At 48.0% G+C, this 12,881-nt stretch overlaps 1 protein-coding gene across 20 annotated transcripts in view; it reads right to left on the reverse strand.

Annotated features, from left to right (window-relative positions):
• Positions 1-12,881, reverse strand: part of ZMYND8 (zinc finger MYND-type containing 8) — a 108,532-nt gene that overhangs the window by 21,081 nt on the left and 74,570 nt on the right. For 12 of the 20 annotated variants that reach the window (XM_090286530.1, XM_090286521.1, XM_090286528.1 and 9 more), the window contains 2 exons: positions 6,542-6,694; positions 3,498-4,007 (listed from right to left, as the gene is read on the reverse strand). In XM_090286530.1, coding sequence (XP_090142656.1) covers positions 3,498-4,007; positions 6,542-6,694 — 663 coding nt within the window. Of the gene's footprint in view, positions 1-3,497; positions 4,008-6,541; positions 6,695-8,990; positions 9,156-12,881 lie in introns of all 20 variants that reach the window. The other 8 variants (XM_090286512.1, XM_090286513.1, XM_090286511.1 and 5 more) reach the window with 1 other exon arrangement.

The raw sequence follows: 12,881 nt of genomic DNA on the forward strand, positions 1-12,881 counted from the left end.
TTTTTAAAGAGTAGGTTGCTTCAAATAAAAATATTAAGTTAGTAATTATACAAGCAGGACTTGGGAATGGCAAAAATAAATAAGTAGATACCTCGAATGTGAAAAAAGCTGCTTTATGAAGTATGTCTTCTGGGAGGAGCTGGGCTATGAGGGTAAAGGACAGGATCTCAACAGGCAGGGTGAGAACTTGAAGGGGAACAGCGTTAGCCAAGGCATATTGAGGACCAGGGAGCACTGCATGTCGGTACGTGAAGGGAGGCAGTGAGGAGCGGCCGGAAGGCAGGTCAGAGCCAGAAGTACTGAGCACTGAGGGAGGGCTCCGCTGGAAAGGGGTGTCAGTTATCACTGCAGAGGCCCTGGCCGCCGGTGAGGTGAACCTCCTCCCAGAGAGGAGTCCCCGAGGATCACACACAAAACAGGTGCAAGTCAGCGCTCGCCCATTCACGAGGATTCCGCCAGTCTTTGCAGATTTATTTCACCTGGAAAAGCCATGCGCTTGATTCCTCTGGGGAAGATTTTTCAGAGTTTTAGATCACCGAGGAAAGTGAGAAAAGGTAAGCTGACATTTCTAAACTGGGGGGCTTCCTTGGTGGTTATCACATCTGGGCGGCGCTCCAGCTCCTCTGGAGGGGAGAATTCAGCCAAGTTCAAGGGCAAGAGCCCAGGGTGGGGCTGGAAGGGGAGCTCTTCTTGCAGTGAGGAGCCCTAATCCCTTCCCAGGACAATCTGCCAGACACTGGATAGAGCCCCTGCCCCTTCCAGGGACACAGGTTGCCTCCTAAGAGCCCCCACAGGGCAGTTGACCAGTAGGATTTCCAACTTGCAGAAGTACCTTCAATGCCTCCCCGTCTTCTGCCATGTTACCAAAAAATGTATTATTCGTGTTGATTAGCTGATCCCCACCCCCACCCCGCGCAAAGGGCAACCACAAAAAGGTCTTTTTCTCTCTCCGGATTTGTAAAAGCAAACAGCAGGCTTTGCAGATGGACCACAGCTCTGCAAGGATCATGCCTATCCTCAAAGTACTCTTTGGGGATCATCATGTAGACACTAAAATATTTTTAATTTCTAGGGATGCTGATGGTTTATGGAGAGGAAAAAAAATGCTATGGAAAGTTCCATTTGTCCTAGAAATTCAAGAGTGTCTGATCAACCACCTACAGTCCAAGAAAGGGTGAGTTTCTTAAAGGCCAGCACACCACAAGCTGCCCCATTCAATTAATCTGCTTATTCCAGAGTTCGGTCACTGTCTTATACGTAAAAGGGAACGTTTTAAGAGGATAGAAGTTGGTGGTGGTATGGGCATAGCAAAGGTCGCTAAGCGAGCTCCCTTTGCCTCTGTTCTGTGAGCACTAGCTATAAAAGCGGGTTCACTACCTGAAGATTCATATTCTACACATAAGCTGCATTCCTAGCTGCAGGGAAGCTGGAGGTCACCACAGCACATTCCAAAATGCCCCTCACTTAATAAATGTATAAGTAGCAGCACATCGTTGAAAAGATGCTCTCTCCACTGCAGAGTTCAGTGTGAAGTCAATTCTTCAAGACCCAAACCACCATGAGGGGTGATGGATTTAAGGCTGGTTTGGCCCCAACCCCTAGGAATCTGCTCTAACTGAATTATGTTTTAGAATCATCTTCAGCTTAATCCACCACACACTCAGGGTCTCCTGGAGAAATTCCCCTCAGACAGCAAGCAGTGCCAAGGAAGAACTCGACTATTTCATTTAAGTAACTGAATGTTTTTTATTTTTTGGAAAATAAAACATCTTTTGAGGGACTATGTTTCCCTTTTTGCTTTGACTGCTGGGAAGCTCACAGCCAAAAATGGAAGGCCAATTTTGCTGACTCTGAAGACTGAAACAGTATGTGTTTCTGTATATAAACTTTCCCCAAACCTCTCACTATTCGGATTTCGTTTGCCTTTTGTCTCATGATTACATATTCTTGTCAATCTGTTGTAAATCCTTTCTGGAAGAGGAAGGGCCATAAAACCAATCAATCAAAAGATTTGTTCCAGGAAGAGAGAACCAGTATAGAGATATCGTTCATAGGAGCACTGCCATCTGCACCCAAATGGTCCCCCGCAAATGGACCAAATGCTACTCCTTTTATTCTCTGAAATATCCCACAACAGGATCTCATTGTTCAGAGACCATCCATAAATCTAGGAGATGACCCCAGGGCAGCGTTGTGGTCTATCTATTCTTCTGTCACTCCACTGCGCTCTCCCTCCATCACACCATCCAGAAACATTTCACCCTGTTTGGCCAACCTGCAGGATGGAGGTTCTAGAGCAGCTCAGGTTGGCATAACCACAGAGGGAAAGACTCTCAAGGCCCACCCCTGACTTTGCCTTTCAAGCAGCCAGACTAAGAACTCCCCAGGGGCGTAGAATCCCATCTCACTCAAGGGTAGGGTTTGGAAGTTAGCTCCTATCAGAAAGTAGGCATAGTCCAATGTAATCCTGGCGATCGCTTAAGGTGCTCACCAAATGCACAGGATTTACGGCTACTTCTCATTTGTCCTTAGGCAACATTTCTCCTGGACCCTCAATTAATTCTTCATGACCCTCCTGGGCCTGTTAGAATCCCTGCACCACCCACTGGCCAAACCAACTGAAAAATGTGTTGACTGCTTTGTCAACGGGAAGGAGACCCTTCAAATCATTCACACGTCCCTACTGGGGCTTCGGCCACCATGCCGGGCGACGGCAGCCGCTGCTGGGTCAGTCTAGAAGAAAAGCTGAGACCCAGACAGTGGTTCTCACCTGGGGGAGCTTTTGCCTCCCAGGGCACAGCTGGAAATGTCAACACACTTTTGGTGGCCACAACTGCGCAAGTGCTACTGGCACCCGGTGGGGAGAGGCCAGGGATGCTGCCAAACATCCTCCAAGGCACAGGACAACGAATTATCCAGCACGAAATGTCAGTAGTGGCGGTGCTGAAAAACCCTGGAATCAGGTGGCTTCAAGGCAGAAATGGTGAAATATCAATTCGAGTGGGCAGTATGTAATGCACCTTGGATTTCTAGGGCCCCGTAGTAGCACCAACCTAAATGGTCTCGTGTTCTGTGAAGAAAATGCACTTTGAGATGCCTGGGCAGCAATGAGGGGAAGAAAAGGAAGCTAAACTTATCAAGACCTTCGAAGGGAACCCTCGCAACAATTTCAGTCTTGAACGCCTACAGGTTGACAAACATTTTAGAAAAAGAAGTAGACATATGGGGAAGAAGTTGCTTAGGCTAAAAACAAGTTGACTACCAGGAGCAGCTACTAATTTCTAAGAGACTTGATTTTTCTGTGCTCAGAATCAGCCACACTGGGGACTGAGCAGGTAAGAGGTAGGCAGGCCCCGCTGAAGTCCTGGTCCTATCAGATAACCAGCTAAGCGGCCTTCAGCCCATCAAAGCTCCAGGTCACATGGCTTTCGATCATACAAATGCAAGGTGACATGCAAAACCAAAGCAACCAAGCGGAAACCGGGGCGGTCACTTACCCTCCTGCTTGGGAGATGGTTCTTTGGGTTCCTTCTTATTTTTCCGGCCCTCCCGCCCAGAATGGTCTTCTCCTAAATCTATGACAAGTTCGCTCTCTGAGTCGGAGTCCAAGCCCAGATGGACTGTTGGGGAATCCATCTCATCCTTCCCCTTCAGTTTATCCTTGGTGGAAAGAGGCGAGTGTTTGGCTTTCTCCGCAAAGTCCTTCTCGGGCTGAGGACTCGCCTTTTCTTTGCCTGAGCCTGAGTCTGCTTTCTCGCTGGGTGGCGACGGGCTTTTGAGTTCCTCCTTAATCTCCACGGGGTTTGCCAGCTTGGGCTTTTTTTTGGCGGCAGACAGCTCCTTGTCCATCCGACTACCCTCTTTGTCTTCGGCGCCCTCTGGCTCGTTCTTGGGCTTCTGCTCGTCATCACTGATATACTCGCTGTCGCTACTGTCCGACTTCTCGGAATCTTCCGAGTCACTGTGCTCCACGGCCGTGTAAACATCTTCTGAGATTTCATTGATGCCTAAATTCAAAGAGAAAACCCAGCATGTGGCGTAGTCACAAAACAAAGACCAGGACCAAAAACGCAAACATTTGCCATGCCCAATGCTGGAAATGAAAAAAAAAAAAAAACATTTCAAATCGCATCACACTGGCCTGGGGGCGTGAGTGGTGAACTCAAGTTGCCACTGAAGAGAGCTGACAAATGGAACTTGTTTGGGGGGAGGGTCTCAAAGACAACATGGAACCAAACAACATAAAATTTGAATTTATCCAGAGCTAAATCCTTACAATATTGGTAACTGGGATATGGAAAATGGGAGGGATGGAAGGGAACACCAGAGATAAACTATTAAAATGGATCCATTTTACAGAGTAGAAAACAGAGGCCCAAAGCAATCACTTGTCCTAGGACACAAAGAAAACCGAGACAGAGGCAAGGCCAACACCCTGGGCTCCTAACTGACCCCAGTGCTGTTCTCATGCTGCTCTTTGTTCCCAGGGCGCAAAGAAATAAGACCAGGTCTTAAAGCTGAGGTTGCAAACTCACACGCACAAGCCACACGTGACCAGCTGACATATTTCACTTGGGAGGCAATGGCTTGGTCCACAGGGTAGCTTATTGTTTGCTCTTGTTTTTGAATTTGGAACTTGTTGCCCGATTCACAAATCAGGGAATTTCGCATCAATATCAAGATGGAGGGCTTCTGCTGAGAGTCCTGATCTGGCCCCTCTGGGTAATGGCTGGCTGGGGCTGAGAAGCCACTGCCCCCTTCCAGTAGGGAAGCACCATCTCCAGGTGACCCAGAGGCCGCCACACCCTCACTGTCCGCACTGATGGAGAGTGGACGGCCACTGTGTTGGCACTGTTCGTCCACTTCCAATGCAGCCAAGGGGAAAGACACATATTTCCATGTCTCTATCGAAAGGGAAAAAGACAAAGTGACAGGCGTTTCACGTACACACAAACTATTCTGGACAAAGCTCATCTCTAACAGTAGGTCTGTTTAACCCGTTTATGTCCCCAGCTAGCAGCCATGAGTGTCACCAGTCAGCACATGAATAATACTGTATCCTAAAGTTTTTGAAAAAGACAAAAATCCCAATCAGCTCTTTGTATTGTCTTCATTCTAAACCAACGATGCCACAGGTGGGATGTCTGTCCTGACCCAGACACACTGAAGGCAAACTCACAAAAGGACGGAGCCATGAACAGCCCGGGGCCCTAGACACCAGCAGAACCACTGGTGAATGACATCTGCCTCCACCAGGGCTCAGTCAAAAAGAGAAGTCGAAATACAAAAAGCCAGATCTGGTATAATTTCTGAATCTTCAGCCTTATGCTAACTGTAGCTCATAGTCAGACATGAGGAGGATGAGCATGATCACATGACCATCCATGCGCTAGGAAAAGCTCTGGTACTGGAGCCCAAAGGACAGGAATTCAAATCCTGCTCCATTGTTTTTATTAGCTATGTAGCCCTGAACAAGTGACTTACCTCTCTGAGCCTCAGTTTCTTCATCTGCAAAATGGGACTGATAATAGCATCAATTGCCCAGGACAATCTGCTCAGTGCTTACTTAGCCCAGTGCAGGGTGCACCAGAGGCACTCAGTAAATGGAAATATTAAAAGTCTTATTAGCAATAATAATAAATCCAGAAGTTAGACCAACTGCACGGAAGGACCCAAGAGAGATTTAAATGGACTGTAAGACTTCATCCGTGCCACTCAGTGCCCTACCCAGACTCCTCGGACAGCCCAAATGACCCCTTTCTTACCAAAGGCCTGGAGCAACCACTGACACATAAAACTCACCGTGGAGTGGCCTAGTCATCCCCTATTTCTTTATAAATGCCCTCCTGGCTTTATTTACTTATTCAGCCAATATTCCAGAGCATTATTATGTGCACAAGACCAAGTATCTTGAAGAAGGAAAATTCTTATATGGCAACCTCCCTGCCCTCAATGAGCTTTCAGTCTAGATTGGACCACTGTTGCTTCTGAGCAATACAGTATCAAAGGAGTGGGCAGATGGGGAGAGCAGTCAGCGGAGACTTCTTGGAGGAGGTGACACTGAGCTCAGCCTTAGGGATAGGATTCAGGTAGGCAGCACAAATGCAGGCAGCAGGGGGAAAAGGAAGGAAGGCAACAGACACAGAACCAGGGTGGGTCTGTCCGGGAGGCAAGGGGAGGGCCCAGTCCACAGGAGAAGGGTTTGTGCTGGTCACTTGCAGGACATACTTGATCCTCATGTCAAGACACTAACACGTACCGAGAGGGTGTGCAGAGGGCAGATGCAGTAGGACCTTTCTGCTTCTAAAGTGTCTTATAACCTGCACCTCCAGTCTGCCCGCTGCCATCACAAAAGAATAAAGAGCCTGTCTGAACCATTAACTAGCAAATCTGAAACATTCTGCCATGAGTGGAAATATATTTTAATTGAATAAACAACTCTAGGTTCAAAGCAGCCAGGATCCAACTCTGATTTCACCTGGGTGGCATCCCTACAGATGATGACGACGGTGGTGGTGGTGAAGGCAAACCAAAGACATACCCAGCTGTGCTTTGCAGCTCTCTATCGTCTTGTCAAGGTTGAGCTGGAACCTGCTGCGGATCTGCCGCTTGGGAGAGATGAGCGGGACGGGCGCGGACTGCTGCTGGACAGACTCGCTCAGCTCCTTCAGGTCCATCTCGGCTTTGCTCCGATCTGGAAGACACCGTGTTACCTTGTCAGACCAGGCATTGGAGGGACGCACAAACAACTCTCGTGACTTAGCTGCTTCTTGCAAACACACACTGTAGAACATGGGAGGGAAAAACATCTAAAGCATTTCTGCCATTTGCCCCCACATCATCTGCTCAATGGCCTGGGCTGACTTGGAGATAAGAGCCCAGAGAAAACATGTGGCAGGTTTACTCAGTCTACTAAACAACCGCCTGGGTCGCCTTCAGTATTCATAACGCACAATCCCCGCCAGACGGCTCAGCATCATTAGGGAATCTCAAAAGCCAAAGGTCACTATTAGTAATATGCTTCATCTCAATATGAGCAGATACAGTGACACTGAGTCTGGCCAGAGCGTGCTTTGAACTCCAGGTCCAGAACCGCGAGGGCTTGTCTACAAGAGACGCCAAGCCCCTCAGAGGATAACGGGGGCCCCTGGCTCCTCATTTACCATGGAGACTTCATTTTTATTCTTATTCAACCTAGTCTGGAGCTCAAATTAGAAAGGAAGGAAAAACAGAAGAGGCAGACCTCCTCCCAGCAAACCCACAGGACCTCCCTTTGGCTCACAGCATCTGAGGAAAGAAAGGTAAACAGATTCACCCTGGGTATTAAATCTCTCTGTCTTCTCGCTCAGGTAAGAAGAGTCCAAGGTCCCCGCCCTAATCCCGGGCAAGGGCCTCCGCCTGCTGATGATGGCCAAGGTCCTGCCCCTTCCCCCCACCACCGCCAGTTTCTGCCGTGGGCTCTTTATATGACCAACTGAACCAGATTCCATGAATCTGCATTTCTTGAATTCCTTCCCTACTTCCTCACCACCCTCCTCAACTGCCTCCTCTGGGGTCCCAGAAACCTAAGAAGGAGACAAAAGGGGGGCTGCAAAGGCCCAGGAGCAACAAGAGACTCTGCAGGCAGAAGCACCATCTCTCACCCTGCCTGCCAACCTCCAGCATCCCCTCCCACCAACCCCAAGCAGAGAGTGTGGGCACCTGCCTACCCAGACTGATCCCAAAACAACCAGGCAGAAAGCACGTGGCATCGCAAGAAGGACAGAGAAGCTACCTCTGGGCCTGTTTGCGCTCGCTGAGAGCTCACGCCCTGACGTCCCTCCATCTTCCTGCTACGTCCCCAAAGGCCGCCTCCATCCCCCAGGCTGTTCAAGAGGCCCAGGATACAGACAGCAAGCTGGACCCCAAGGGCTCTTCAAAGCCGTCACTGTCCCTTAGATTTTGTTTTCCGACATGACTCACACAGCTTCTCCTTCCCCCAGGAACGGGGCTTGTCCCTACGCTGCACGCCCAGACTCGTTCCTATCAAGTGACCACAGGCAGCTTCCCAAGTACCCCACCCAACGCACTCACAGGTGACCGGAGCAACATATCACTCAGACTTGATTTTAGCACCCAAATGAGGCCTCCACTATGGTAAGATTAAGCAGGGCCTTTTCCCCAAAACACACTCGGGGGGAGGACGGGGGGGTGCTGCCAGGAAGATTCCAGACGTGAGTGTTCCAAGGAAACAGAGAGCATCCTGGTCATTCAAGAAAAGACTCTAAAAAACATATTCCGGTGTGTGTGTGTATACATACATGAGCGTGTGTGTATGCACATGTGTACCTGCACACAAACATGCTGACCAGGGGCTTTTCAGAGAGCCCTCAGCACCAGGACTGAAGACGTTCACAGGTGTGAATGCACAGCCCCTTTGGAGGCAGAAGAATGGCCCAATTTACTGGAGAAGCACCTTATAAAGAGAAGGAGGAGAGGCAAGCAGTGATAAACCAGCAAACAGGAGGAGGCCCAGGCGAACAAAAACCGATCCACTTAAAGACAGTACAAACAGGATTTAGGGGCTTCAGCAGTGAAGCACCAAATGTGACAGCCACAGGAAGAATATAAGGTCTGTCTGGTCATTTTTGCTCTCAGAAATGAGGAGGCGGCCCTGGCCAGGTAGTTCAGCTGGTTAGAGCGCCGTCCCGATACGCCAAGTTGTGGGTTCAGTCCGCAGCCAGGGCACATACAAGAAGCAACCAATGAATATATATAAGAAGTGGAGTAGCAAATCGATGTTCCTTCCTCTCTTTCTTCTTATCTCCATCTCTCTCAAATATATACATATATATGTATATATATACATGTATGTGTGTGTGTGTGTATATATATATATATATATATATATACACACACACATATTTTTTTTTAGTTAATGAGGAAGCATATTGGATTCCAGAGAAAAAAGAAAGCCTTTTCAAGTATAAGTTAGAAAAGAAGTATCTCACCCTGGCTGGTGTGGCTCGGTGGATTGAGCACCAGCCTGTGAACCAAAAGGTCACTGGTTCGATCCCCAGTCAGGGCACATGCCTGGGTTGCAGGCCAGGTCCCTGATTGGGGGCGTGCAAGAGGCAGCCAATCAATGTTTCTTTCCCACATCAATGTTTTTCTCTCTAAAAATAAATAAACAAACAAAAAAAATTTTTTTTAATATCTCTACAGAAATGCTTTCCATGAAGGGGGGTTGGGGACAGGGTTGCTACCCAAGTGATATGTTCATCAATGTCCTCAGTGACATTCATATATGGTTCACAGACTCCATATAGCAGTTACTTAAGAACACAACTGCTATACCCGGGATCAGCAACCTTTTCTGTAAAGGGCTAGAGAGTAAACTAGGCTCTGAGGACCACCCAGGATCGGGTGCAAAAGCGAAAAGAAACAGCATGTAAACAAATGGGTGTGGCTGTGTTCCAATAAAACTTTATTTACAAAAACAGGTGGGGGGGCAGATTTGGGGTGCAGGCTATAAAACCTGTCGACCCCTGTATGAGTCCCAGGGGCTGCTAACCTGGCTGCACACAGAAATTGCCTGTAAAATTTTTATTTTTAACCCTAATGCCTTGGCCCCCATCCCCGGAGACGCTGGATTAACGAGCCAAGGGTAGGGCCTAGCCACTGGCCTTTTAAAAGTTCCCGGGTGACTCTAATGGCAGCTAAGGTGGACAACCCTGTAGTAAACCAACACGAGTGAAGAAAACTCCTCGTGATCGGCCTGAACCCTGGCTTCTCTGTGTGAACAGAACGACTCTTCCAAACCTTAGGGTTCTGAGAAAGAGGCCTACACCTCATAATCAAGAGGAATGGAAAGATGATAAAGCACCTCATTTTACAAAATAAGGCTGCTCGCATCAAGATGCTACTGTCCTGTTTATTCTAACAAGAAACTGCCAAAAGCCAGGGAGCTGGGATCAGGTCCCCAGGAACAGACCTTCAGTTTAGCCAAACACAATTATCTTCCTGAAACTTTCAGCTGCGTCTGACCCCCCTCCTCCACAGGGAGAAGAGGGGGCTGCTGTCTCATGTGGCTCACAGGAGCCTATCAAGACTCTCCCCACCCCTGCCCTTCTATATCAGGAATATCTCCAGAATCCACACGTACTGCCAACATTTTGAACTTTTCAGCTAATATGAAGACAGCTCAGGCTATAAATGGAAACCAAGGATTAAAAAAAAAAAAGCACCCACGCAAGGGAAAGAGGCAGGATCTTACATTTCTGGAAGGAGCATAAATCACAGCAGCCCCTTTAGAGGGCCATGTGGCAGTACCTCTCCAAATGCCAACTGCACACGGCCTCTGACCCGGGGCTCCACTTCTGGGAATTTACCCGATGGCTACACACTCCCATGTGGGCAAAAGGGTCTTTACTGCAGCTGTTTTCAACAGCAAAGAAATGGAAAACAACCTGGAGTCTGTAAATAAGGTCCCTGGATAAATTAGTTCCAGTTCACCTTGAAATGGATTAAAACGCAGCTACTAAAATAAAATAGTGGCAGATCTCTGCATGCTGATACAGACAGCTCATTTAATGAAAAAGGGAACTATCAGTAGAATGCTTTAGCACCAGTGTTGGGGAAGAAAGAACAAAACGGAATATAGATATGAATACGTACATGTTCTTGGTGTTTCTCAATGCACTGTGACGCTTGGGGCTGGATAGGGCTTTGTTGGGGGAGGTGGCAGTGGAGGACTGGGCTGTCTTGTGCACTGCGGGTGTTTAGTAGCAACCCTGGTCTCCACCCACTAGATGCCAGTGGCACCTACATCCCAGTTGTGGCAATAAAAAATGTCTCCAAAGCCCTGGCTGCTGTGGCTCAGTGGATTGAGCGTCGGCCTGCGAGCGAAGTGTCGCTGGTTCGATTCCCAGTCAGGGCACATGACTAGGTTGCACGTCAGGTCCCCAGTTGGAGGCGCCAGTGAGAGGCAACCACACAGTGATGTTTCCCTCCCTCTCTTTCTCCTTTCCCCTCTCTCTAAAAAGTAAATAAATAAATAATGAACAAACAAACAAAATGTCTCCAGACATTGCCCCGTGTCCCCTGGGGGACAAAATCCCCCAGGCTGAGACCCACTGCTTTATATCGAGGAAAGCTCCCCACAGAGACTACAAACACGTGACAGAGGTCACGTGTGAGGAGCAGGCACAGAGGCCGGTGATCAGAGGTGGCAGGTAGCATGGCTTTTCATTACACATCTTTCTATACTTTGAAATTTCTCTTACCATGTGCATTCATTACTTATAAAAACTAAATGAATGTTTTAAAAAGAGAAATATAACTGCTTCTTTTTCAGTTTAAAAAAATCCTTCGTTCAAAAGCTGTTGGCAGACCGTGATAGATGGAATTCCAGGAGCCACAAAACGGCAGCTCCTTCATGGGAACAATATTCAGACACAAGACCCTGGCAGATGCTCTCATATCCATCAAAGCCACCCAGTGATTTTCCTCACTTCATTCACTGCTTTAAAAAAAACAAGCCCTAGCCAGGGTGGTTCAGCTGGCTGGAGCACTGTCCTGTGCACCAAAGTTCCATCTTCTCTCCCTCTCCTCCCTCCTCTTTTCTCTCTCTCTCTTTATCTCTCAGATCAATAAATGTATCTGTTTCCTCAGGTGAGGATTAAAAAAAAAATTAAGACAGCCTCTGGGCTGCGGCCCCTACTCTGCACCCAGGCTCTAGAAGAATGCCTGACCTCCAAGGTCCCGCTTTATGGGGAAGAAGGGCAGACGCCTGCCAGAAGCCAAAAAGCAAGCAGAAGTGCTCCGTTCTGCCCACCTTCCATTGCTCTGTCAGTATCGCGGAGAGGGGAGCAAGGAACATTTTTGTCCCCACCAGGACGGCAGAACTGCGGCTGTGCGTGTTCAGCCCAAAGCAGACACCCACCCTGTGTGACCTGAGAGGAGATGAGAATTCGCAGAGAACCCAAACCGGACTCTAGAAGAAGGAAAGAATTGGGGTCTCCTCCTCTCCCCTCGTCTCCCCAACTCTATATTATTTATGACCTACTCCTAGTCACCGTAGTCACAGAAGGGGCCATGACAATCCTCTAGGGTTCGGCTCCTTGTTTGGAGCTGAGAGAAGAGGCCCAAAACAGCCAACAAGGGGCCAGGGGTCAGCAGCAGGGGAGGGTGGACTCTGCAGAAACTGTCTCCGCGCTCTCGCACCAAAATTAATTATGAGTCGTTTAGTAACCAACGGATGACCCATGGGCTGGTTTTTGTATTTTTGGTTTTATTTATTTGGCCCAAGTAGAGTTTTTTTTTTTGAGGCCAAAATTTTAAAAGTAGGAGAATTCGCCCTGGCTGAGTGGCCCAGTTGGCTGAAGTGTTATCCCATGTACCAGTAGGTTGCAGGTTCAATCCCCGGTCAGGGCACATACTTGGGCTGCAGGTTGGATCCCCAGTTGGTGCACGTACAGGAGGCAACCAACTCATCGATGTCTTTCTCCATCTCTCTCTCTCCCCTTCCTTCCTCTCCCCCCTTTTCCTTTCCTCTCTAAAATCAATAAAACATTAGGGGAAAAGGGGGTGGGTTGGGTGGGGGAGAGAAATTAGGGGAAAAGGGGACAACTGTAATTGAAAAACCAAAATATAAATAAATAAATAAATAAATAAATAAATAAATAAATAAAATTAATAAAACATGTCCTTCGGTGAGGATTAAATAAATAAATAAATAAATAAATATAAAAACTAGGAGAATTCACATAAAAAATCGGGTTTTCTGTTTTTCTTGAAAATTTAGTATCTGATTAGCAAGACAGTTTCCAGGAGTGGGCGCTGCTTCCTTTAGAAAAGCACTTTGCCCTCCCTGTGACCGCCCATTCAGAACCATCACCTGT

Source organism: Furipterus horrens, unplaced genomic scaffold (assembly GCF_987537825.1).
Source record: "Furipterus horrens unplaced genomic scaffold, mFurHor1.1.pri manual_scaffold_8, whole genome shotgun sequence".
Taxonomy (NCBI): domain Eukaryota; kingdom Metazoa; phylum Chordata; class Mammalia; order Chiroptera; family Furipteridae; genus Furipterus; species Furipterus horrens.